General features: G+C 39.8%; 1 protein-coding gene across 13 annotated transcripts in view; it reads right to left on the minus strand.

Moving 5' to 3' along the window:
• The window catches only part of LOC134871779 (RNA-binding protein Musashi homolog 2), a 249,768-nt gene that overhangs the window by 42,732 nt on the left and 182,319 nt on the right, over nucleotides 1-24,717 (minus strand). For all 13 annotated transcript variants that reach the window (XM_063894679.1, XM_063894680.1, XM_063894673.1 and 10 more), the window contains exons 9-10: nucleotides 14,666-14,780; nucleotides 6,343-6,417 (exon numbers count right to left, since the gene is read on the minus strand). In XM_063894679.1, the coding sequence (XP_063750749.1) occupies nucleotides 6,343-6,417; nucleotides 14,666-14,780 (190 nt within the window). The remainder of the gene's footprint in view (nucleotides 1-6,342; nucleotides 6,418-14,665; nucleotides 14,781-24,717) is intronic.

Consider the following 24,717-nt stretch of genomic DNA (forward strand, 5'->3'; position numbering starts at 1 on the left):
GTGGTGAAAACGGAGGAAAGACATTTTGCCAAACAGTGCTTGGCGTCCTGCCAATAAATCAGAAATCATGCTAAAATACCGTTTGATTTCTTTACAAGTTTGTCATGCATTTCTTTAATACAACGCAACATGTGTAGTTGCTCTATATACCCAACAAAAAACAAATAAATACTAGTATTTCAAATTAATCACAATTAATCGCATGTAAATATTGTGATTCAATTACCACCAGACTCAGGGACAGTTTGATCCCACAGGCCATAAGGCTACTAAACTCCTGAGCTCTGTGCCTTCACAACTTCATCTGTTTGCATCCCACATATTTATATATAATAAGCACCATTTTATTTCACTTTACAGCATTTATCTTAGATTCTATCTTTAGCTCATCTTATTCTATTTGACTTGTATATAGTACACTTCTGCTGCATTACTTGCACATTACTCTTGCAGCCTTCTCTTGCACTTTTTTCATAGTTTTTTCATTAGTTGTATTGTTTTATTTCTTTTTTTTCATTGTATATCTACACTGTAGCCGTGCTTATGACAATACAGCCTTAGCATTGATTTAATGGATAACACCACAAATATACAGATGTTTTAAAGGGTAATGTTAAGGTAACCCCTTCTGTTGTCATTGCTACACTTACCTCTGCCCTCTCCCCTCCTTAATCACCCTTCCTCTCGGTTCTCTCACTACTTAAGAGGTTGACTCATTGCAGTGCTGTTTGTCTGTCATGACATCTGGAGTAGCTGTATGACTGAGTGTTATGTCTTTCTCTCATTCAGTCTGTGTCTCTCTCCCCTGATGGGACCCCACTGACATCTTCATCTCTGGTTTTTCCAGTGTAGCATAATGACCTCCTACTAGCAGCCCTAATGGAGCCATAATGGTCATTTATGCCAGGGGAGGCTCCGAGGGCACGGCTGTGGAGGCAGAGAGGCGCTCGGGAACACGGGAGAGCGCAGAGAAGCTCCGGGTGAAGTCCCTTTACTTCTTCAAGCACATCTCAGTCCTTGTATAAATACAGCTTGTCTGTGTGTGCGTGCCACTGAGCATTCACGTGTGTGTTATAATAGAAAGGAAGGTTTTACTGCTTAACAATAGAAAGTACAGTATGAGTGTAACACAAATGTTTCCCAGCTTTTTAATGTTCACTTCTACAGCTCATTCACATGCATAATGCACATAATACACTTCTTTTCTTTTAATTACATTTCCCCTCATACAGATGAGCTCCCTATTCATGCATACATCATACACAAAATGTAGATCTACCACTGGCAGAGACCATACTGTACATAAATTAGAGTGTGGAAGCTTAACTTGCACTTATTGCTATTTTCTTTCTGGCCATTTGCATTTTAATATGCGCAGCAAACACAAGGAGCTTTCTGAGTAAAGCCTTAAAAGACACTTTAAGGCTGTGATGGAATAAGATGCTTCTTTAAATGTGGTTTAATAATGCAAGGTCCTCCAGACTGGACATCCCTCAAGCTTTAAATGCGGCACATCTTAAGATATTCCCCTGGGGGCTGCCAGTTGAATAATACAGAGGCACATTTATCAGCTAGCTAATGCTAATTAGACTGTTGCATAGAAACAGGAATAATGTACAGTAAGGTTCCCTATGACCTGTCAGATCCAGTTTTTTCTGCTTCAAGCAAAATTCACAGCTGGGTTTTGAGTTTAGGAAAGAAAACATCCTACAGTATCTAATCTGTTATGTGTACACATAAAACCAAGGGAAGAAAAAGAAAGGAAATATGACTTTCATGTATTTTTATTAAAAAAAACTAAACTTTATTAAAAATAATGGCTAGGCACTGCTTTTCCCATGGAAATGTAGAAGAATATGTAAAAGTATAGCAGGAACAGATACACTCCTATTACTACAGCATGAGGCGAGGATATTCATTTCAGAAATACTTCCCTTTGTTTGAAGCTATCTGAAAATCAGTGCTGTCCATCAGATTTGTACCTGCGGTGTCTATGGAAATGTGCGTTCTTTAATGACAGAAATCAAAAAGAAGTCCTTTTGATTTACCTGATTTTGATTCAAAGACACCTTGAATTTGAGTCTGTTCTTTGTGACCAGACAAATGTTAGTGATGACGTTCGATAATTCAAGTCAAGTGCTATAATGCTGTGTGCCCCATCCAGGATGAGCAGAGCTGTGTATGATATTGTTGATGTGGACATTGTGTGGAAAAAACACAACTCAGTATTACCAACAAGCCCTCACTGAGGCGCACATTACTCACAGCTGTATGTTTATGGGCAGGCTTCTGTCTTTGCCAATTCAAATTACTTTCCATACTGCAGGGTCTGGAATCAGACACAGGTCTAGATATTTAACCTGCTTATGTAGATCTCTCTCAGGGCGCCTGCATATAATCTCAGATCACTTCTTTGAAAATTCACATAGCCATCGGGAGTGAGTGATGATTTGCCTCTGACCTGGGGCTTATGTTGGCAATCTCCAAAAACTGTCGGTGTGTAGAAAATGTAGTCGTGTATGTGTGTTTCAAGCAATTTTGGGAATAAGCTAAAATGAGGCTGTATTATCAATGCTACTTTAAATAAAGGGGCCCATTTCTGCTCATTTTCAGGCTCGTGTTTGTATTTTCTGACTCTACTGTGACACCTTAATGTTCAAAAATACTTTATTTGCAGTCGGTCTCCTCTGATTGATTAGCTGGTCTGTTGTGATTGCTCAACCGCTTATAGATGTCCCGCCCCTTAGCCTATAATGTAAAAATGGTTGGATAACTAGCCAATATAAGAGCGAGTGTTACATAATGATGACACTATTTTAAGGAAGTAAATAAAGGAATTCAATGGAGACTTTGTTTTGGGGGTGCAGTGTGTGGGAGAAATACTCTCTGTGAAGGGAATACAGGGAATTTAGCCTGTGCAGACCATTTACACTCACAAAAAAAACTATATAACACAATACAGGAAAGGGAAATCCCCGAAAACCATAAATCCCTTTAATGGGAATGGATAAGGAGCTACAAAACAAAGAGTAAAAGTTGCATAACGACGATGACAGTGGTACAACACTGAGGGCCCTGTGTTATTTGAAGGTAAAGGCATGCAGCCTCAGCACACATGTAGGGGTCTTCATCTTAAACTGTGTGGATATTTACAACCACACAAGGGAAATGCAACATGACAACGCTCACATATCACATGTCACATTTGCATGCATACATTACAGTCCCCTCTGCTTTCTTTTGACACTGACAATACCACTGTTTGCCATCAAATTCCTGAATATGCAGCAGCCCAATCAGAGAATGTTTTCTTCACAATGGGTTCAGACAGACAATGTGTCACATGTCATTGTGCATCAATGTGTTACAAATCTCTGGGAAGAGCCGGGCCCTACTAACAAACAACTAAATGCAAATCCGAGGGAAATGTTTTCCTTAAACATGGTTAACAATCACATATCTACTATTTGAAAAAAAGTTTAGATGAATCCAAAAAGGACAGAATTCTTGTTCTTTTGGTGTTGCTGATCATTTGTTACACCTCCTTACCATTTGAAATTCAGTTTCTTGATTGTCACTACACATGCACTATGCAACATCATCTTTAAAATGGAATTCCAACTTTAGTTCAAGCATAATGCTGAAAGGATGCCGCCCGAGGGAGACAGTGTGTGATTACAGAGACGCATATAAATACAGTTTGGAAGTGAGTAAAAAATCAGAAGGCAAACACTTCAACCCTCTTTCTGTGATCAGCATGAATGCTTTATAATATAGCTAGAAAAACATGTGTCAAATATATGCATGTGTAAGTTTCATGGAATGTGCCACTGATTTGTAAATTCATTGATTTATTATTTCAGAAGGAATAGACATGTATTTTTCAATCCCTTTAATGTCTTTTCCTGTTTTATCGTCGCGTTATTACGACAGAAACTGCATCATCATTCTATTAGCATCATGTGTAATACCACCAACATAGCAACCAAACATGCTAATTTAAAGTTTCCCCTGAAAACATTATATATACTCTATAAAGCACCTATAAAGTTTCTAAATAAATTCAAATAAAGTGGCATGTAGTGCAAAACATTTTCATTTAAACTTTATTTATCCAGGTTATTAATAATTAACGTTTTACACTGAACAGTAAATTCAATTGTAATTATCCTCAATTGCATGTGTATGCTTGAGTCTAAGAAAACTGGAGATTGGTTAGTCTCTAATTTAGTTACAAATGTCAGAGTTTACACTTTGAGGATGTTTTCTGATCTATGATTTCTTGCACGGGCAAGTTCTGACAAATTGAGGATGCTGTGATTCACATCAGTTATATATGAAGGTCTCTGAGTGCATTAAACAGTAATGATGTCTGAGCCATGATGGAACTATTTTCCAAGCAGCCTGCGAAACACAGACATACAGACACACACTGCATGTGATCGATATCAAAGGCACTTAGTGATCAATGCTGGGATTAATTGGGAGTGTCACAAGGACCGTGGAGCTAAGTTGTCAGATTCTGTTTAACAGATGCTTTGAGTCTCACTGGCTGCACTGAATCTTGTTTTTTATTTATATATATTTATATTACACTTGTCTTTTAGGTTCTGTTTTATCTATTTGAACTCTGTTTCCGCTGCCGGGATGTCAGCTTTAGTTTCTCGTTTTCCTGTGTACGTCTTATTGAGTTTTCCTACTTAATTCACAGTTTCATCACTGATCAATGTTTTATCACTGTTTTATCTTGACAATTGGACAATTGCCTAACCGCCTTTTCCCGTTAACAGTGGACCCCTGAGGTTTACTGTGTGTAAAAAAGCCTTGAAACGCTGCCCACAATTTACGCCTCCTGGATCCAGTCTGCCTGCTCTCCGCTCCATGTATTTATAGGAGTGTTTCAGCGGGGGAGGTGGGGGGGGCTTTGATTTTAAAATGAGGATGCTTTCCACATCTTAGTTAGGAAGGACACCAGTCAATATTTGGCCTGGGGTTATTTAATCTGGACAAGGAGTTTGATTCATACATTAAAACATTCCAATTACCCTGTCAAGAGTTGAGCGGGCCCAGAGGAGGCTGTTTTAATCATACAGCTTTATCAAACTCTTTAAATTGAGTTTAACATGGACAGGATCATACATTCTGCCTCAGGGAAGGTGACATCCCTTAATTTGTCCTGAACTGTAAACATTTAAAACATCTATGTTTAACTAAAACGACTTGGAATAAACACCGATCACTCTTTTCCTGTCGTTTTCCGTTGCATCCTAAAAACATCTCAGGATGCTTTTACAGAAAATGAAGGATGGATAGTCATCCGTAAGGTCCTCTTTGGTAAATAAACTGTCGTGTACATTCGGATTCACATTGATATCAATTGAAACAAAGGGTCGTAAATTATTCCATTTTTAAGAAGACAGACCACCAAAAATTCCCACATTAGTATGCAACTCGTGTTCCCCCACGTTGATGAGAAGGTGCAATTCCATTTCTCCTGGCGAATGATGTTGTGGTCAGGTATAAATCTAGCATGTGTCTGATCTGCAGGTGGTCACAGCTGGACCTCCTGTCTTACCATTGCTGAATCTATTTCACCGAGATATTACGGAGATCTGAGCGGCTGTCAGATATTTCCCATTCCGTCTTATCAGCGGAAGGAATGATGTCTGGCACGGCAAACAAAGTATGTGTAAAGTCCTTAAATAAAGCATGAAATTGACGGGATGCCTGTCTAAGTGAGGCGCCTCGGAGCCGTGGGCCCTCTCGCAGCAGACAGGTGCAGCTGCTCACCTCCAGACTGCACGCCTCTCATTGAAGAGCGCGGCAATCTGAGTCAACACTTTTAAATGCAGAAAATGACTTCATTCATTTTCCATTATAACACAAAATGAATGAAACGACCCTACACAACGCACTGCTTATTCCTCTGCTTCTCCACACATGGATTTGCATACATTGGGCCGCATAAGACGAAGAACTTACCCCATTTTAGACATTTGGTCATGCTACTGTTGGAATATGGGATAAAAAGGAGTAAGCAATTTACTCCACTATAGGTCAGCTTTCAAAATAGAGTTGAGAAATCCGGACACGTAACATACTTATAACCCTGCAGATTATCTGGTGACTGACTTGTATGTTGATGAGATTTTGAGTATGAGCGTGCAAGATGTATGTGTGTGTGTGTGTGTGTGTGTGTGTGTGTGTGTGTGTGTGTGTGTGTGTGTGTGTGTGTGTGTGTGTGTGTGTGTGTGTGCGTGCATGCGTGTGTGCAGGGATTTGTGGCTGTGCATCACAGAAATCAGCTGCAACACTGATATTTTAAGAAAGTCTTTAACTCACCAGGGAACTGGTAGCTGTAGCTGGGTGCGAATCCAGTGTATCCGCGGCCATACGTCGCCACAATGTTAGGGTAGCCTATGATAGAGAGGAAAGAAATTCAAAAGGGATTATTAGAGAAATACATACAGAAGTCACACCAACATGCACACAGACACATTATCTATTTTTAGAGGGAAACTGATCTGTATAGGCTGGATTTAAGCTGCACACTAGGAAAGTTATTATTTTCTCAGGCAAATTGTAATGTTATTTAAAGAGGCCCGATTATGCTTTGTGGTTTACCCTTTCCTGCAGTGTTATATAGGTGGTTTGCATATGTCAATTGTCTGCAAAGGCTAAAATACCAAAGTCCCGACCGCCTGAAACGCTTTGATTGTACTATTTTGTTTATTTCTGTAGAGGGGGACAGCTCTAGCTAACTAATCAAAGCAGACTAGGCTCTGGTTTAAGACAGAGGGTGAACAGAGGTGCTGCAGCACAGGCAGAATGAGCAAAATAAAGAGTTTTTTGAACATTAAAGAATGCAGACATGTCAAAGTAGAGGCAACAAATACAAATATGAACCTGAATATGACCAGAATTTGTACTCTCAAACTACAATAATCAAAATTAAGTAAGCCTGAAATAGTAATGTTATTTTTATATAAACGCCCTAGCTTGCTTTGTTGGAAAAAAGGACATGAAAGCTGCGATAAACAAACCTCAAGGCAGTAATTTATTTATGTGCTTCAATCCTAATGAAAAGGCGCCATGTATTTACAGCTCGTAATGTTGATTGCAGATTATAAACTGATAGACATTGGCTGTGTGTGCAGTTTGACAACCAGCACCACCTTCAATCAATGGTCAAACGTCACAATTACATTAACCTCTAATCCTGATCATGCTGCTCATGTTGTTTTTCCTACAGTCTTACCCTTCATGGATCAATAGCCTCTTTAATTATATTATATTTTAACACACTTAAGGAACCTCAACAGGAGACTCAGAGCAGTTAATAGAAAGTTGTTGTTTTTTTAAAGCTGTGACTGGCTCTGTGGCTCGCTATGTCGGTGCACACAAATGTCTCCACCCCTTGGCGGCCACAGTTCTCACCCAAGGAGGCGGAAGTTTGGCAACGAGGTCAAGTGTTTCTGAGGTTATGAGAGTGTTTGGCGGTACGTGGTTGTTCAAATTCCTGCTTTTCTTTGTTGTTTTTTTATTACTGATCTCTATCATTTATTGGGGTAAGATCTTCAGTAGAGCTGGGTATCAACACTTGGTGACAAATGATGAGCCGATTCAAATTAGGTTAAAACGCAAAGTATTGATGAACAAATAGCAATCCTCCAGCTTCTTTAAGTGCAATTCATTCTCCATGTTTTTAGTCTCTCATAAGTGCCCAGGCATTTTTATAGCTCAGAGTACTAACAGTGCCTTGAAATGACGTCTGTTTATATAATGTGGACTCTCAATGTTGCAGAAAATGTGCTAAAATGGCAAGACATTGTTAGAAAGATACTTACTGTTTATAACAAGATTAGACCATGAATTTAATCTGATTGTAAAACAGTTTTATTGTCTATAGTTGTATATAGAGATTTCAAATGTTACCAAGGGTAGCTAATGCTTTATGGAGAAAGCATGTGCAAAATGTGTTTAAATAGAAACCACCTCTGAGAACATCAAGTGCGAGTTTTGGGTCCCTCAGGCTTATAACACATTATAATTATAATTACTGTTACATTACTTTATAACTAGCAGGCTTCACAGAGGCTTACAGACAACAATTAAAAAGAGAGAGGCTTGAATTTGTGAACAACATAGTCACATGTGCTGTGTTATAGAGAAGGTAGCAACTATTCTAGGAAAATCTTGCACAAAATATATAAATTCAATCTCTTTTAACAACTTTTTGCAAAATCTCTCAAAGCCTAGATTTTTGCTGCCTGAAATTCACAAACATTTTTCCACAACCTGATTTGAGTTTGCGAAATGTATTCAACTTATATCACAATTGCAATATTGATTAGTATGTTAAAATGTCATTCTGAATTAAGTTTTGTAAAGTTGCAAAGATATCGCAGCATAGAAATCTTATTTATAGTGCAGTCATACTTTCAATGACCCTGTCTAAGCCTTGATATTCTGAATACACGAGTATTCCTACATGCAATGACAAATTAGTTATGTTCCCACATTTTCATTTTAGAATTTTCTGTTCTAAATCTTTAATATTAATGGCAGCGCAGTCTCAAAAAAGTCCCCTCTCTCTTTCTGCCACCTTGTGAAGCTGTCGAGTTTGAACTGATTACATTTGATTGATTGTAAGTATATAAATGAATCAATTTGGGAAGACACCTTCTCTTTACATTTCCACATATTGTAGTGTACTTCTTGTACGAAAGGTGCAATATAAATCAAATGTATGACCACTTACTGTATATGAAACCTTCTATTTATCACACACATGTACACAGCACAGCACACAGTAAAAATTGGCATATGCATTTAACCAATCCTAGTAAAAGACTATGAAAAGTGCCAGGGGAGCAATGGGGGGCTTTGGTGCCTTGCTCAATGGAGAACTTGGAGTTCTCCAAGTACCAGGACACACTTCCTATTTTGCACTTTAACCAGCCACCCTCCACAGCTCAAGCACCTACATAACGTAAATAAAATGTATACACAGCCTCTAAATTATAAAACTAGCTGAGGATGGAAACAACAATCTGCAAACTGTTAATCAAAGTCAAAGTGTGTGTGAGGATACAGGCGCGTTTAGAGTCGAGTTGTTTAGTCGTGCTGTCCCCAGATAGATGGAGAGTTACAATGAGGCCAAAAGAGGAGTGAGTGTCACTTGAAAAATGTAAGAATAGCAGATGTATTGTTCATCTGCCGTCATGCTTCTTATTACAAGCGCAGGCCCGGCAGTTAATTAGCTGGACAGTTTTCAGACAGAAGCAGCTGTGGGCAACATATTGAGAAACGGGGTGTGAGAGAGCAGGCAGCGAGGAAGTGGGAAACCGACAAAACAAGACATTGGAGAAGAAGAGTGGGTGGGTGGGTGAGAGAGAGAGCCAGTGTGAGAGGGAGTGAGAATTTGAGCGCCATCAAAGGTAATATAAACATAATTAACCCTGTAATTATGGTATATGTCTCAGTCTTTATCCGTTTCCCTCAAGCTATTATCACCTTCAACCATAAGTCTGGACTAAATTACCTAATAAGAGGAAGTCCTCTAGGCGAGGGATGACTCACTGGAGGCGACCTTGATAACTCTTTCTTCATTGTGTGTAAATACAACCGTAGAAACTGACCGAGGAAACGTTTTTTTGTCCTCAGTTCCCGTTAGATACAGCATGTACTGGTTTGATAAATTGGCTGTAGTCACATTTAAATGTCTACAGTTCAAATTCTGCTCCTAGAGACACTGCAGACTAATGGAAACTACAGTAAGTACAATAAATAAGATATAGATTAAGGGGCTCTAATGACTTTTTGTTTTTTTTACATTCAAATCTTTTATAAAGGGTATTTCAATGTAGCTTTGAATGTCGTCGTATTTAATGAAAATATAACCCTAAAAAATGCAATACATACAACATGATGTGTGTTATTTAATATGGTAGCTTACTCTTATTGTTCGTCTTTTATCTGTTAAGTCGCTTATTCTGTAACGCTGTCAATTTCACTGCTGCTGGACTAATAAAGCATTTCGGATTTTCTGTTGTTAGACTGCTGTTCTACTTTATAAATAATATAAATACGTGAGCACAAGCAGGAGGGCAACATTTTTTTTGACCACACTAAAAACCAAAGTTATTTTTGAAAGGCTGAACACAAAAAAACTTAGATTCAAGCGAAAGAATGTGTCAGATAACGTCTTTTTTCAATACATTTTGACTTTTGCACATTTAGGACACTTTGGTCCAGTCACTATTTGTAAATAACTGTACAATGCAAGTTATATTAGGGTAGCTGTATATATATTGTAAGTGTTGTCTGGTTTTAAAGCCTTCATTTTAAGCGATGTCATTTCTGAATTGTGCAGATTGTTATAGCTGTTCTGTTATCTGCATGTACCCACTCAGTCATTATATCCACTTTACTGATGATTATTCATCAGAATGCTCATTGTGTAAAAAGGCTGCCATCCTTAAAATATCGTCTTATATCTATACTGAGGTATTTGGTCAGAGATATTGTGATATATTATATTTGTATCCTTCAGAATTACCAGCTTTTAAAAGATTGTATAGTATGTAAATATTAAAAAACACACCTTTAATACCGATTTAGAATATGCACCTCAACGTTATAAATGAGGCAAACAGTATAGTCTTTATATAAAGTACTGACGACTAAGACTATGTGAATAATGCATAAAGTATATTGCGATGCAGTTCTGAAGTAGGCACAGAGCTACTCATATACAGCCGCGGAAAGAATTAAGAGACCACTTCAGCATTATCATTTTCTCTTGTTTTATTATTTATAGGTTTGTCTTTGAGTTAAATTATGATTTTTTAAAATTATTTTATTCTATAAACTACTGACAATTGTTCTCTGTGTTGAAATTCAACGGACAGTGGAATGGCTGCCATACATGTAGAGATAAAGATTTAAGAAAAATACGGAGTGGTCTCTTAATTTTTTCCGGAGCTGAATACATTTTGTTCCAGAGATGACATATGCACACTTGTTTGCCTGTGCCTACAGCATGAAGGCGTCAAAACATATTTTGCATTCATGCATACTTGTTTGTGCAAGTATGTGCGTGAGGGTATGTAGGCTATGTGCGTGCTTGTGTGCATGTGTGTGTGTGTGTGTGTGTGTGTGTGTGTGTGTGTGTGTGTGTGTGTGTAAATGCTCTGTTCTGTATGCCTCAGAGCCTGTGCCAGCTGGAATCAGAAAGGTTGACCTTGGTCATAAATATCTAATCAGTGTTTGCTGTCCATGAAAAAGTTCAATTTATTCCTGACCCAATGGGAAAATGCCTCTCCCAGACCCTCTTCCATCTCACGCAGACAAAAAAGAAATGCAACTGAGAGAGGCTGTGAGAGGAGCCTTAACCTGGTGTGGATGAAGTAGGATGGAGGCTAAACCAAAAAAAAAAAATCCTCCATCAGCCGTTGATGAGAAGTCATCACCAGGAAGTTACAGATGGATAGCTTTCACACAACCCCGCCTCGCTGTTTGTTTGGTCTGAAAGAACTGTGATGTGATACAATGAAAAGCTATCACAGGCTGCAAAATATTGGATATTATGTGTTTGATACTGTCTTAGTGTCAAACAGAATAAATGCCAAACTGAAATTGTTGGCTTAGATTCCTCGCACCGCCTTATTTCAACATTTTCTTAAACGGCAAAACCACTTCCCTCTTCTGATGTACTGCATTACAATGGCTTTCACATTACTAACTGAGGAATCTGCGGAGGGATGTGTGCACTGAGTGTTAAAAGAAGAGGGCTTTAGAGAGGAATATGAAAGTGTCAGGATTAAGATACATGCTTACTATCTCATTAAATCCTAAGTATGTGCATACAAACAAGAAAGCGGTAGTGAAAGAAGAAAGGAGGAATAGTTTCCTATCCTCAGTAAATGAAGCCTGCCATTGTGTGTGGCCTGGTGGCGGCCTCTTAGTGCTCTTATTTGCCTTATTAATATGCATGCTAATGTACCTATTTTATGGCTCAACAGTTCTGATTCACTTTAAAATCAATTATCCATCTGGTACACCCATATCTCGCGCAGGCTCAAATGTGTATTAATTTCAGCAAACATACATCGGGCACAACACAATAAAGATAAATGCCTCGATTAGAGGCAGTAAACAAAGGAGCAAGGGATGGCTTTAATGAGATTTGGCACAAAAGGAGCTTACACTTTCTTAAATAATGAGCCTGGGGTGCCCTTTTTTCTAAATGCAAATTATATAAAGGAATGTTTCGCTGTCCTTGTTCCAATTTCATTTAGATAAGAGTGTCTCCAAACAAGTTGGCTGTTAATATTCTTACATGAGCACATCACTGCCTTTCCCCCGCCTGCCGTCTCCCAGCGGAGGGGAAGAGTGTCGTCCTCTTCACACACACATTAGTCTGTAATAAGTTTGGAAAGTTCACGGTGCTTGTTAAGTACTTCAAGCAGATGAGATGGAACTGAAACGATCTTATCCAAGCTTTTTCCACAAAACAAAAAAATGTATATTGAGTCTCACGGAAAGGTCAACCTTAGAGTAACCCTGTTTATACGCCTGCATGGAGATGGACAGATAGTATGGATAATAAGTTGACTGCTGCTTAATTTGCCTTGCTGGAAAATTATTCCACAGCTCAAAAACATGTGACTGGTTCCTCTTAATTTCCTGTCAGAAAATGCAAAACAAGCAACTCCAGCTATGCCTCGCTATATCGACCTTCAAAGCCCCTTTAAACATTTCACTACCTGGTACAGATAAAAATGCATGACTGAGGTTCTGCCTGCACCTGCTTCTAGAGGGGATGGGGGGAGAAAGAGGGCTACTCGCACAGCAAACGAGTCTCTTACAATCAGCTGCATGTCTCTTTTGCTTTTGAAGAAAAAAAAAAAATCTTATATGCGAGGGCAAATCCATTTGGTTGGGTCGCACATACAAATTATATGCGTAGGAAATGAGAACGACTGAAGAATAGAAAGACAGATAGATATGTTGATAGAGAAACAGATAAGTACGCATATAGATAGATAGATAGATAGGTAGATAGGTAGATAGAGAGAGAGATAGATAGATAGATAGATAGATAGATAGATAGATAGATAGATAGATAGATAGATAGATAGATAGATAGATAGATAGATAGATAGATAGATAGATAGATAGATAGATAGATAGATAGATAGACGGATAGACGGATAGACGGATAGACGGATAGATGGATAGACTGATAGACGGATAGACAGATAGACGGATAGACGGATAGACGGATAGATGGATAGATGGATAAAAACAGTGAAACGTTGGCTTTAATTAAATGTGTTATGTCAACAAATGTCACATTTCTCCATTAGGTTACTCTATTAAGCAATAATATTAAGCTAAACCTAATGCTTTCAACACACCTAATAATCTTAATAAAGTCAACCTTTCAGTTTTTTCAGTATGGATAGATAGCTAGATAGATAGATGGATAAAGACAGCAGAAGGGAGGGAGTGCAATAGTGTTAAATAAAAAGGGCCGCAGGCATGGGCTGCCAGGGTAATGAAGGGGGGGGGAGGGGGCAGGCAGCTGAGGTCCCTGTAGATGAGATCTCTCGCTGACATGTGTGTCCCCTTCATTACCCATTAAGGGGGGCACAGTGATGAATCCTTAATATGACATTACACCAATTTTCCTCTTCATTTAGCCTGCTAATGTGCTGGTCTGCTCCTATATGCCCAGGGGCTGCCGGTACCAGACTCCACCAGAAATAGACCACAGTGGTCACTGGTGGCACACCTTCAAGCAGCCTAATTAGGGCCAGTACTCCTCTAATGGGGCTATCTAGACCAGAGTTTGCACGAGTTGATTTTTTTTGTTCACGAGGTAGAAATCGATGACCGAATGGCGTTCGTGGCTCACATCTTCCCTGTACCCGCTACATTGGGTCATATTTGATGTTTTTTATTTGCTTCGGTGAAAAATGCGGGTGAAATTTAATATGATGCTTGTGTCTATAATGCAATACGAACAAATGTGCAATAATCTGCTTTTAGCACTGCATTAATCTAGTTTTAGGTGTTCTTTAATATTTGTAATGCTTTATAACAATAGCCATACAGCAATGAATAAGGGCTAGTAAGATCAAATATGATTATTATACTTATACGGTCACTTACAAATTTGCAAAGATCTTATATATCTCATTAGAAAGCTACTTATAACCTTTTTTTTGGAATTCATTAAAGACACAGTTATAATGCATTGAAAGTCATGCGTAAATAACAATAACAAATATGTACAATTTCTGTTTCATTTGTTAATATTTAGTATTTTTATAAAATGACCGTAAAGGTCCTAAAACAATGCCTTACCTTTTTCTAATGAATATTGTTGTTCATAAAAACATATATATGTTTATTAATGCTTATAACTTTTGCTCTACAAGCTTATAAATAGATTATAGAGATCATAATAATGCCATTTATAATGCATTATATTAATTAAATATTTGGCGAGTTACAATTGTATTATTTTTATGCTTCAGATTTATTTCAAACCTACATGTCATATAAAGGCTGTATATGAATCACTTGTTATGGTATTTGCATATGTGTGTGTGTGTGTGTTATTGTGTAAATACTGTATGTGTGTATGACTCACTCAGCATGCCCATCCCCAGCATGAAGGCATCCATGGTGTAGGGCAGACCCCTGGCTCTCCCTCGTGTTCCCGGTGGGAACATCACCTCTTTGGGCTGGGCCTTCTTACATTCTACCTATGTAGACAGACAAACACACACACACACGTAAGCACACACACAGAGACAAAGCATTAGACTGTGTAAGTACACAAGCAGACAGATCTGACAGCGCTGTCTCAACTCTTTAAGGTGGTTTTCTATTTGACTTGCACAGCGCTAGATGTTTTCCGTGGAGAAAAAACAAGACTGAGTCAATCCGAGCACCTCGCATTTTAGAGGAGAGTCTCGAAGGAAAACTTACAATCATGCTCCTCCCGCATTAAAGCAAAGGTTATTGCTCCAGTGAGCATGTGCCCAATGCCTCGGGGAAATACAAGCTTAATACTTCCCAAGTGTTTCTGAGACATCAAGGTAGGAGAAGCTCTGTTCTGCAATGCCATTACAACAGCGTGTCTAGTTTCTTTGTGAAGTTTAGTTCTTTGTTTAATTCAAACAAAGACAAATCAAAAAGCAATAATCTCTCTTGACAAAATCTCTAAGTTTCATATGATTTTTGTCTTGCCAGGGCGACGTGTATGAAATCTAAAGCTAGTAAAAGAAAGAAAGAAAGAAAGAAAGGTGTTTTAAAACTCAACATTATTATTTTGTGTTCTATTTGTGTATGTCTGCTGGGCTGAAGTCCCCAGTGCCCCACAAACCAATTCCACCCGCAGCGCCCGTCTCCCTGCAGCATTTCATCCTCTCACTCCACTTCTCACACATACAGGTTTGTTCATTTCCCATCTTGCAAGACTGACATCTCCTCCTCCTCCTACATAACACATATCAAATGAGGGATGTGACAGGGGCAGATGAGGAGAAGGAGGAAGATGAGAGTCCCATTTACCACGTATCTATCCTATCTTGATGAATTATAGAGAGGCACGATCGTCTGACAAGGGGGTGGCATGGTCTTGTGTCTGTGGGTTGTTCTTCGGGTAGGCCGGGTCTGTTCACCATGCTGCACAATCTATTTGCTCCACTGCCTGCTTGGCATCAGCCTGTCCATCTGTTTGTCTGTTTGCCTCCTGGCTCTGGGCTGCTTCTCCCTACTGCATCCACTTAAGCGGGGCTTTCTCGGCTGCTGCAATTCACATGTCATCCTGGCCTGCTGCGCAAGACAGGATGCTGGTTCTGTGTTCACCTCAACCAAGGTGCAGCCCGGCATCCATACAAATAGGCTCGTAACTCTGACAGGCCAGCCGTGCACATTACTATTCACGCATGCACTTTGTTAAACTGGGATGAAAACTTCCAGTTCGTGAAAAGTTGTTTTGAAAATGTGCTGCTTTTATATAATGCTTTTCCGCTCGTTATGACCCCTCTAAGCACTGCATGTATGCAAGTCAGAATCAACACATTCATAGACATTCATCCAGAAGGCAAGGAAATCAAAATGTATATATTGTTGTGCCATGCCATCAGGGGCAAATTGGGGTTGACACCTTTTAGGAACCTAATTGGGACACTGCTCATGTAATGGGGCTATCTAGACCAGAGTTTGCATGATTAGATCTTTTAAGAAGATATACATCAATGACTGAAAGGCGTGCATGTCTGACAACCTCCCTGCACCAAGCCCCCAGTAAGTGCTCGGACACTGAAGAAAATATGTGTTGCCAAACGGCTGTACTACAACTTCCGTATCAGTCCGTGACGTCACCCAGCCCAGAAAGACTTTTCTCATTGACTTACATTGGGGAAGAGAAGTCTGTTTTTTTAAACTAAATAAACTACCCAGTATGAACCCTTTTATAGCCCTTATTAAAAACATTAGGTACTTAAAGTTGTAAAATGCGCTAAAAGCTCAATCCGGATTCATTTTCCCTCTTCATTCATTCTACTGAGCTCAGAGTGGGAGATCGGGGACGGGACTTAAGCGGAAACTAAACTGCGCATGTTCTATGCCAGGCATGATGGGTAATTTGTGACGTTTTGCTCATGGGAATCTCAGGTCATTTTCTCTTCATGCGCCAATGAGCAGCTCTCGTAGGAATGAACGAGGTCCCACCTCCAACACTGTATCCAGTTCTTAGTATACATCCATGCCCTGCTCCTCCCAGATTGTCTAAGTTTTTTGTTCGAAACAGTAAATAATGGTGAGAAACACTATCAAGAATACCTATGGGCAGGGTGCGATTTGACAAAAAAACAGAGGGGGGGATGTTTTTTTTTATTTATTCATAGACAAGAACATTGGACTTTTAACTTGCATAACTAGGGAGAAAAAAACGCAAAAAGTAGACAGGCCCTTTTTTCGGGTCCGTGGATTAGTCCCCATCACAACATGGCAAAACTTTTAATAACCCATACATGGATTTCTATTCAACGTCACAAAAACATGCGTACGCACTAACAGGCAGAAAGCACCATAGAACAGCATCAATGCTCTCCATGAAAAGACCCTCCAATTAAATCAAACACTCAAAATAATTCACTAAATAGCACAACGTGCTGTCAACACTCAGGGACAGGTCTGGAAAACTAGACAAAGTAAACAGTCGGCTCTGGTGACAAATTTGTGGTGGCTTTTTCGTTTTTCCTATCGGGGCATTGTCTGCAGCATTTCGGCCCTCTTCTATCCACAATTCTGCAAATGGGTCCTGTAAAGTAAGATGATATGCTGCTCTGAACGCGTTTCATGTTTGGTTCAGCGCTGTTTTTCCTGCGAAGTTCCCGCACAAAAATGTTACAATGTTTTTGTGTTCGATGACGTTCAGAAATATGCACCGTCTGCCAGAAGGCTGCTGAATAGCCTACTCTGATGTAAAGACACTGAAGATCGTTAGATTTCAAGAGTTTAAGTAGGCTAGCAGTTAAGTTGCATTCATCGCTATCAAGGGGGGGAAATCCTTGTCCCCACCGGAGATAAAAATAATTTAGCAGAGGTAGGGATAGGAAAACCAGAGGGGGGGAAATCCTCACCATCCCCCCCTACAAATCGCACCCTGCCTATGGGTATAATGCAAACTAACATATTAACAGCACGGCTGGAGCTCAAACCAATCGTCATGAAGGATGTTTATGTACATCCTGAGCCACAGCCCTCTGTGCTAAAAAAAGATAGCAGGGAACAGCTGTGTACATCCAGAAACATAGAATGGGACCACTGATGAAAAAGGTTTGTTTCACTGGGGGAAAATTGCTGTGGTGCACAGCAGTGGTTTAAAGCAGACTGAACTAAAGTACACAGTTCCCTCAGCCACTCTGTAGCTGTCACAGCTATTCTGCCCTCCTGACACCGCTGCAATGCTTTGACATGGTGCATAGGAGAGCGCAGGCACTCTTATGGTCAGGAATGACCCCCCAGCATGCATGTAAGAACTGGGTGGGACAAATGGGTTGGTTAGAAATCTTGCTGCACTGTTAAGAGTTTCACCTAGCTGGTTGACAAACGTATCGTAGTTAAGAGACAGCGTCCGCTCAGCGTCCGGCAGCAGCCAAATTCAGTGAGTTGGACACCCCCCCAAGGTAGTGAGACAGACCCCGGGGTGAGTCATTCCTACATGCTCTTCAAGAAGGATCTTTGATATTCAGGGAGATGGCTCCTTGTCACGGATACAAAATAAAAAAAAAGATCTGTGATGGTCTGAGTGTGTGGGTGTTCACCTGCTTCAAACACACAGGAGTGTGTGAAGGAGGGAGGCAGCAGCTTTCAAGAGCAAGCTAAGTCGAAGAGAGGAGAACGGAAAGGACGGCAAGACAATTCTGAGCCTGACAGCGAATCACTGCAAAGGTTCAGCGGACGTGAACGCAACACATTCACATTTTCTTCATGTAGAATTGTTTACAGGCTGAACCCTCTGCCACATGAACAGTGGGAAAACATTACACTTACATCACTTTAAGAGCAACTATTGTGCTGAATGGTGGCTTTTCTAGACACTTGATGCTATAAAAACAGCACACAATATTGTTTTGTGAAAAGTATCATGATCCATCATTTAGATGTCCCAGTTTGAAAACTATTGTGGCTTGTCAAGATAAAGGGCACCACTTTAACCTGCCCTGCCTTCCCTGTCAGAACAGTTCATTGTGTTGTTTGGAAAAAGCACCCAGGAGATCTGAACGAACACACACACACACACACACACACACACACACACACACACACACACACACACACACACACACACACACACACACACACACACACACACACACACACACACACACACACACACACACACACACACACACACACACACACACACACACACACACACACACACACACAGTTTGTAAGACAGCTGACTGTTGAAGTGAATTCCTGCCACGCAGTGTTGACAAGGTATGGTTACCTCGACCTGCGTGCTTTCAACATATATCGAGATGTTTTCTGCTACTCCACTGCACTGACACACTGCAGTTGATAGCTTATCTTCTGAGATTTGTGTCACTCTGTGACTCAAGATAGAGTCAGGCAAGGGAGGAAAATAGACAAGTCGAACAGTAGAGTGTATATACTCTTAAAAACGTGGACTTTTAGCAAGTTCTTGGAAATACTGTTTGTGAGTGCTTGAACTGGGAACTTTTAAATGGGCCAGAGGCTCACACACAATTCTAAAGGACTGTGGACTTTAAAAACGGCATTATTTGATAGATTATTTTTATAATTATTATTATTTTGTTCATTAGTTTTAGCATTTCACAGTGAACATTATTAAATGGGCCCTATTATGCTCTTTTGAGGTTCATTTGTGGATGTTGTGCCTCTACTGTAACATGTTTCCATGCTTTAATGTTCATACTGCCTGTGCTGCAGCAATTCTTTTCACCCTCTGTCTAAAACCAGAGCCCAGAGTGCTCGGTTAGATGGTCAAGCTATGTAATGATTGGTCAACCACTAAATCCAACCCCTTAGCCCATGAAATACGATGTATTGGAGCGTTAGCCAAAAGAAGCGCAAGTGTTATGTAGAGATGTTACTATGTCGCTTAAGTAATCAAACAAATACAATGGAGGTGTTTCATTTGGGGGGGGGGGGGGGGGCTTGTGTGTTTACATACACACAAACCTATACAACACACTAGAGGAAAGGGAAACCCCCGCCCCCAAAAACCATAATAAGGCCTCTTTAAAAAGGAAACCATTTTTAAATATGTTGTGTACTTCAAAAAGAGTAACTTGTTTAACATAAATTACAAACCCTGTACTTCAGCTTTTAAATAAGTGACAAATTACACTTCACATTGAAATATATTTTTCAGTGTCATTGCAGCAACATCCATTTTGTTCTGTTGCTGTCTTGTTCTGGTTATAAATTCAGAATTCTGGTTTTGTTTATCAGTCATTCAAAAACATCTCTACCAACAACAACGCTTGATATTGAAATGACGAGGGGCACCCACTGTATGCCCACTAGCACTACTACCAACACAGCCTACTGGTGAAGAATCAAACAAAGAACCCTCTTTGTTTTCATGTGCACACCCTGTGATACGGAGCAGAGGAACACTCTAGTTATGACCTTTTCAATACATCTCCTATACATATTAACCTTGTAGTATAATAGGAAGGTGTGGGCGGGATTGCACTGGCAATGGCTGTCCTTCAGGGATGAGTGTTGTTGTAGAGGGGGAGGTGCGCAGCTACTTTTAGCTTCACTAGTGAATGGATTCCATAGGTTGACAGGCAGACTGAAGAAAGGAAGCCGTGTGATTCATTTACTCTAGCGCCCACTCCCAGTTGATCAGTCAAAACACATAGACTGCTTAGCTGGGATATGTCACGGCTCTGCATGCACAACATCAGCCATGGTTGTCTGATTATTCACTTAAAGAATAAGGCTTCTCAAAACCATTTTTAGTGGTTGATTTCAAGAACAGAATGACACATTTTGGTTTAATTAATAACCGAGACACACAGAGGATGTAGAGGAAATTCATCAGCGAAGAAAACCGATTTCCATCCAAGGTCCCAGGAGTGCAAAGTTGTGCAAACTTTCTCTTTGGGTGTTGGATAATTCTGACATGTGCAGCTGACAATATCATTCTTTTAACTCAGTGCCATCAAAATATGCTAAAGTCACTATAGAGTGGTGCAGGAATGAGTCCTAAACTTGGAAATAAGTAAGCGTCATGTCAACATGCCAAACACTCGTCTCTCTTTAGCTTAGCGGTGTATAGCGCAGCCATATTACCATGAAGTAGATAACTTAACTATTCACTTCAAAAATAACAAAAGTTGAGTGGAGATTATCCTGCTGAAGGAAAGGTCAAGTAGCATAAAAGTATGTTTGCTAAATATATTATTTGCAATATTCCAAACTCCAACTGAAAAATCCCATGCTATTAGTGGAGGGAGCCCTTGCAAAGCGATGATTGTTGTTGTTGTATGATTTTAAACCTTGCCACAAAAAGTGTATTACCTTCAGCAGTTAACAAATTACGAGCTACTTTTAGAGCTTGAAAACAGTGTGAATAAATGTCAGAGCAAAACTGTTGACGTCTTTTTGTCTGCCACCTTTATATTAGGATATTCTGAGTTTGGAACTATTTTTGGCATGTGGATGTTTGTGAATATCGCCCTGATCCTCTGTTGTCCATTAAAGGACCAACAACCAACATTTAAAGCCTCCAGAGGGTCAATGTCTGACACTCAAAAGGAACAGTGTGACTTTCAGAACTCTGTGAACCGGTCTCAATAGAAACTGCATGTCATGTGTTTTCTAAAAAAAAATGTATTTACTGAGGACCATTTTGAAACAATTGTTAGTACTGGGATGTATCACAAAGAGGTTATGAAGGAAAAGGAAAATGATGCTTTCAATGGCGGACAATCCCGGAGTAGTCATTAGGCCTGATGATATCTGTGCACGTTTATGTAAAGGCTACAGAATATGAGGTCATTTTAAGGACCATGTGCTCCCTGTGGTGCCAAAAACTGTTCCCTTGACATGTTTCTATATACAGAGATGATATTGTCTCTATTCACACAGAGAAACACATTCAAAAGCAATGCCACGATCATCAGGTTGACATATAAATGGCTTCCATCACCTCCTCAATCAGCAGATCTGAACATTGTGTCTTTTATGGGACGTCCTGCAGTGCAAAGTGTGAGGTGGATTTCCACTTCCTTCATCCCTCAAAGCTTTCCTTCTTCAATGAAGGGTAAACATCCAATTACTTACAGAGCAGAAGCTGTAAGGCAGCGCTGCATGCGAGACTGAAACTGCTCCGAAGGGTGGTCCAACTACCTTATTAGGCACTTGATGTTCAAACACTGTTAAAGATTCTACCTTAAAAAGAAATATTTTCAAAGACTATTTCAACACCCAGAGACTTCAGCTTCTCTCTGCAGAAATCTCCTTTAAAAATAGTGAGGGCTCGTTTATTCCATGGCTATAACCAAGTGTGTCCAGGGGTGATATATACATCATAAGACCTAGGTGAACGCCGCACACACACTTGACTTCATGGCCTCTAGTTTGAGGGCAGTAAAACTTTAATGTTCGTAGACAGCGCAATGATTGGTTTGGAGGTTTGACACACAGCAGCAGGACTGGTACAGCTGGCACTCACTAACTCAGAAGGCGAGCGTTAATAAAAGTCATATAAAGGTTTGGTTACCTGATCACACACAACCCATTGCTTGTAGACATAGCTTAAAGGGTATACACTACTGATGTCCTGAACCTTTATTATAGCTACAGTAAAAAAATATATATACATATAATCTGCAAATTACTCAGAACAAGCATTCCCTGGATTTTAGCACTGTAAACAACACCAACACTTTTCCAGTGTTCCGAGCTTCTAATTGCAGCTGACGATAGCTTACGGCAGCCACATTTAGCAGCCGTTAGCAATACACTTTACTTCTCTGAATAAAAATCGAGGATTCCAATCAAATCCTCTTTTAAATCATAATGCGAACAGAACACAGTACAATTTTGATTTAGCTTTCAACCCAACCTATGGTACCACCTCCTCCTCTAAGTTACCCAAGCAAAGCAACAGGTGAGCTAATGCTAGCAGGATTGGAAGTTTGCCGTCCATTGTGAAACTCAAGTTAATACCCAGAGTTGAGGCAGAGCAGCCCAATGTAAAATAAATAAATACTTATTTAAGAAATATGATACAGCTACAGCTTGATTTCAAATTTGTATTATTCGGGAAGCTTTTATTTTAAATGTAAAATTGTTCCGGCTAATGCTTTTATGGATTTTTTATTTCCTTGCATTAATGACAACTTTTATAGCAGATTGCTTTATCCTATTGATATCACCTTGTCACTCACTTCTGTAAAATCAGAAAAAGTGGAAGAGAAACTACCTATTGAGTTGAAATCTAACTAGTTTTTCAAAATGTATTTTCTTGATCATTGTAAATCAATCTTAGAATGGCAAAGAAACATTTCTTATTTCTTAAATAGGTACATTTCCAAAGTAATAAATCCTGTTTTGTTCTCTGCCTTTTGGTTTCAATGTATTAGGGAGTAGGAGGTAAGAAAAGATTTAAAGAAAACTATGCTTTCAAATCTCTATATTGTTCTGTACATTGTTGTAGAAAGAAATGCTACAACAATGTATGTGATACACCACGTTTTTTTATTATTCTACTTATATTATCACAAGGTGCTGCATTTTGTGTGTCTATATATTAAGGCTGATGTATGGCTGTCTACCTGTATTAGTATTATCCTCTGCGGCAGAGAGTCGGAGCTCCTCAGTGCAGTAATTGGTTGGCCATGTCAGGAAGACACAGCTAGAAATTGACGACTCACAGAAAATTCCTCCCTCCTGTTGTGATCATTCGCGACTGTTGAATATTAAAGATGACACATTAAAGAATATTACCTTGAAGCACTTGACTAAAACCAATGTGAGTCCATTTTAATGGCACACTGCTCGCTCATCAGCACCAATACTTGATAGGTATTATTATGAATTAGCTGCGCATGCATAACTGCAGGGTGGGGAGTGATAGAGGAAAAGGAATTTTCCTTAGCTGTATTTAGGTCTTACTCCAGTATTATAAAGACTTTCATACGTGGCTTCAGAAACTGTTAAACAAATATTTGAGAAATGTCAAGTCATTGATTTTTACTCCACAATGTTAGCTGGCTTTAAAACTGTAGCTAAATAATCATGTTGATATTAATCCATACTTTTATCACAAGCAGGGCAGTGTCAGAGCCTCCGGAGGAAAATGCGAGATTTATGATATAAATTCGACTTGACTTGACAGGTACAGAGGTAAAAGCGATGTAGGTGTCAGTGGTGGGGCAGGTTGAGAGCTTCTTGCTAAGTAACACCCTACTATTAATTATCTATGAGGCTGGACTCACGGTGACAGGAAGTGCTCCTGAGAGTGAGGCCCGGGTGGCACATGAACACAGTGTGATTGACCGAGTCACTGAAAGTTCCGGTCGCTCACATCTGAATGGGCACCGACCCACCGCACTGCCAGAGCCCTTGAGAGGACAGGGCAAGGAAGAAGGTGGAGTGCCCTGTACATCCACAACCCTCCCAAGTGGGGTGGAATTTCTGTCTGCATCAATTATTCAAGAACCATCTTAGATAACACTCGCAGGCAGGATGGATGAGGTCTATTTCTGTATGGTACTTCATAAGGAAGAAGACAGGAGGCATTTTTTATTTCGTGTGCCGATGCTTCAGACAGCGGATAACCAGTGCTCTCCTCTGTGCAGCAAACTTGAAGTGTCTTTGAAAAATGCTTTTAACACACTCCACATTCTTCCCTCTTTGCTGACATTCCAAGATGTCAGCGCTTTGTAAAAGAGGGGCTCGCATATTTCCTTAGTCCTCTGGAAATGTAATGTACAGTAGGTGTTGCCGAGAGGGACCCCTTGACAAAAGGTGACAAAAGCTTCGGAAATCTAGCGCACAACGCTGTCCTTTTACACTGTCCCCTCTCAATAATACTCATCTTTTTTTGTTAAGGGACTCCCATATGGTTCACATGGCTTCGATTCTTTTATGAGAAACCACACTTTACCTCTGTTT

The sequence above is a fragment of the Eleginops maclovinus genome, chromosome 11 (assembly GCF_036324505.1).
Source record: "Eleginops maclovinus isolate JMC-PN-2008 ecotype Puerto Natales chromosome 11, JC_Emac_rtc_rv5, whole genome shotgun sequence".
Lineage (NCBI taxonomy): Eukaryota > Metazoa > Chordata > Actinopteri > Perciformes > Eleginopidae > Eleginops > Eleginops maclovinus.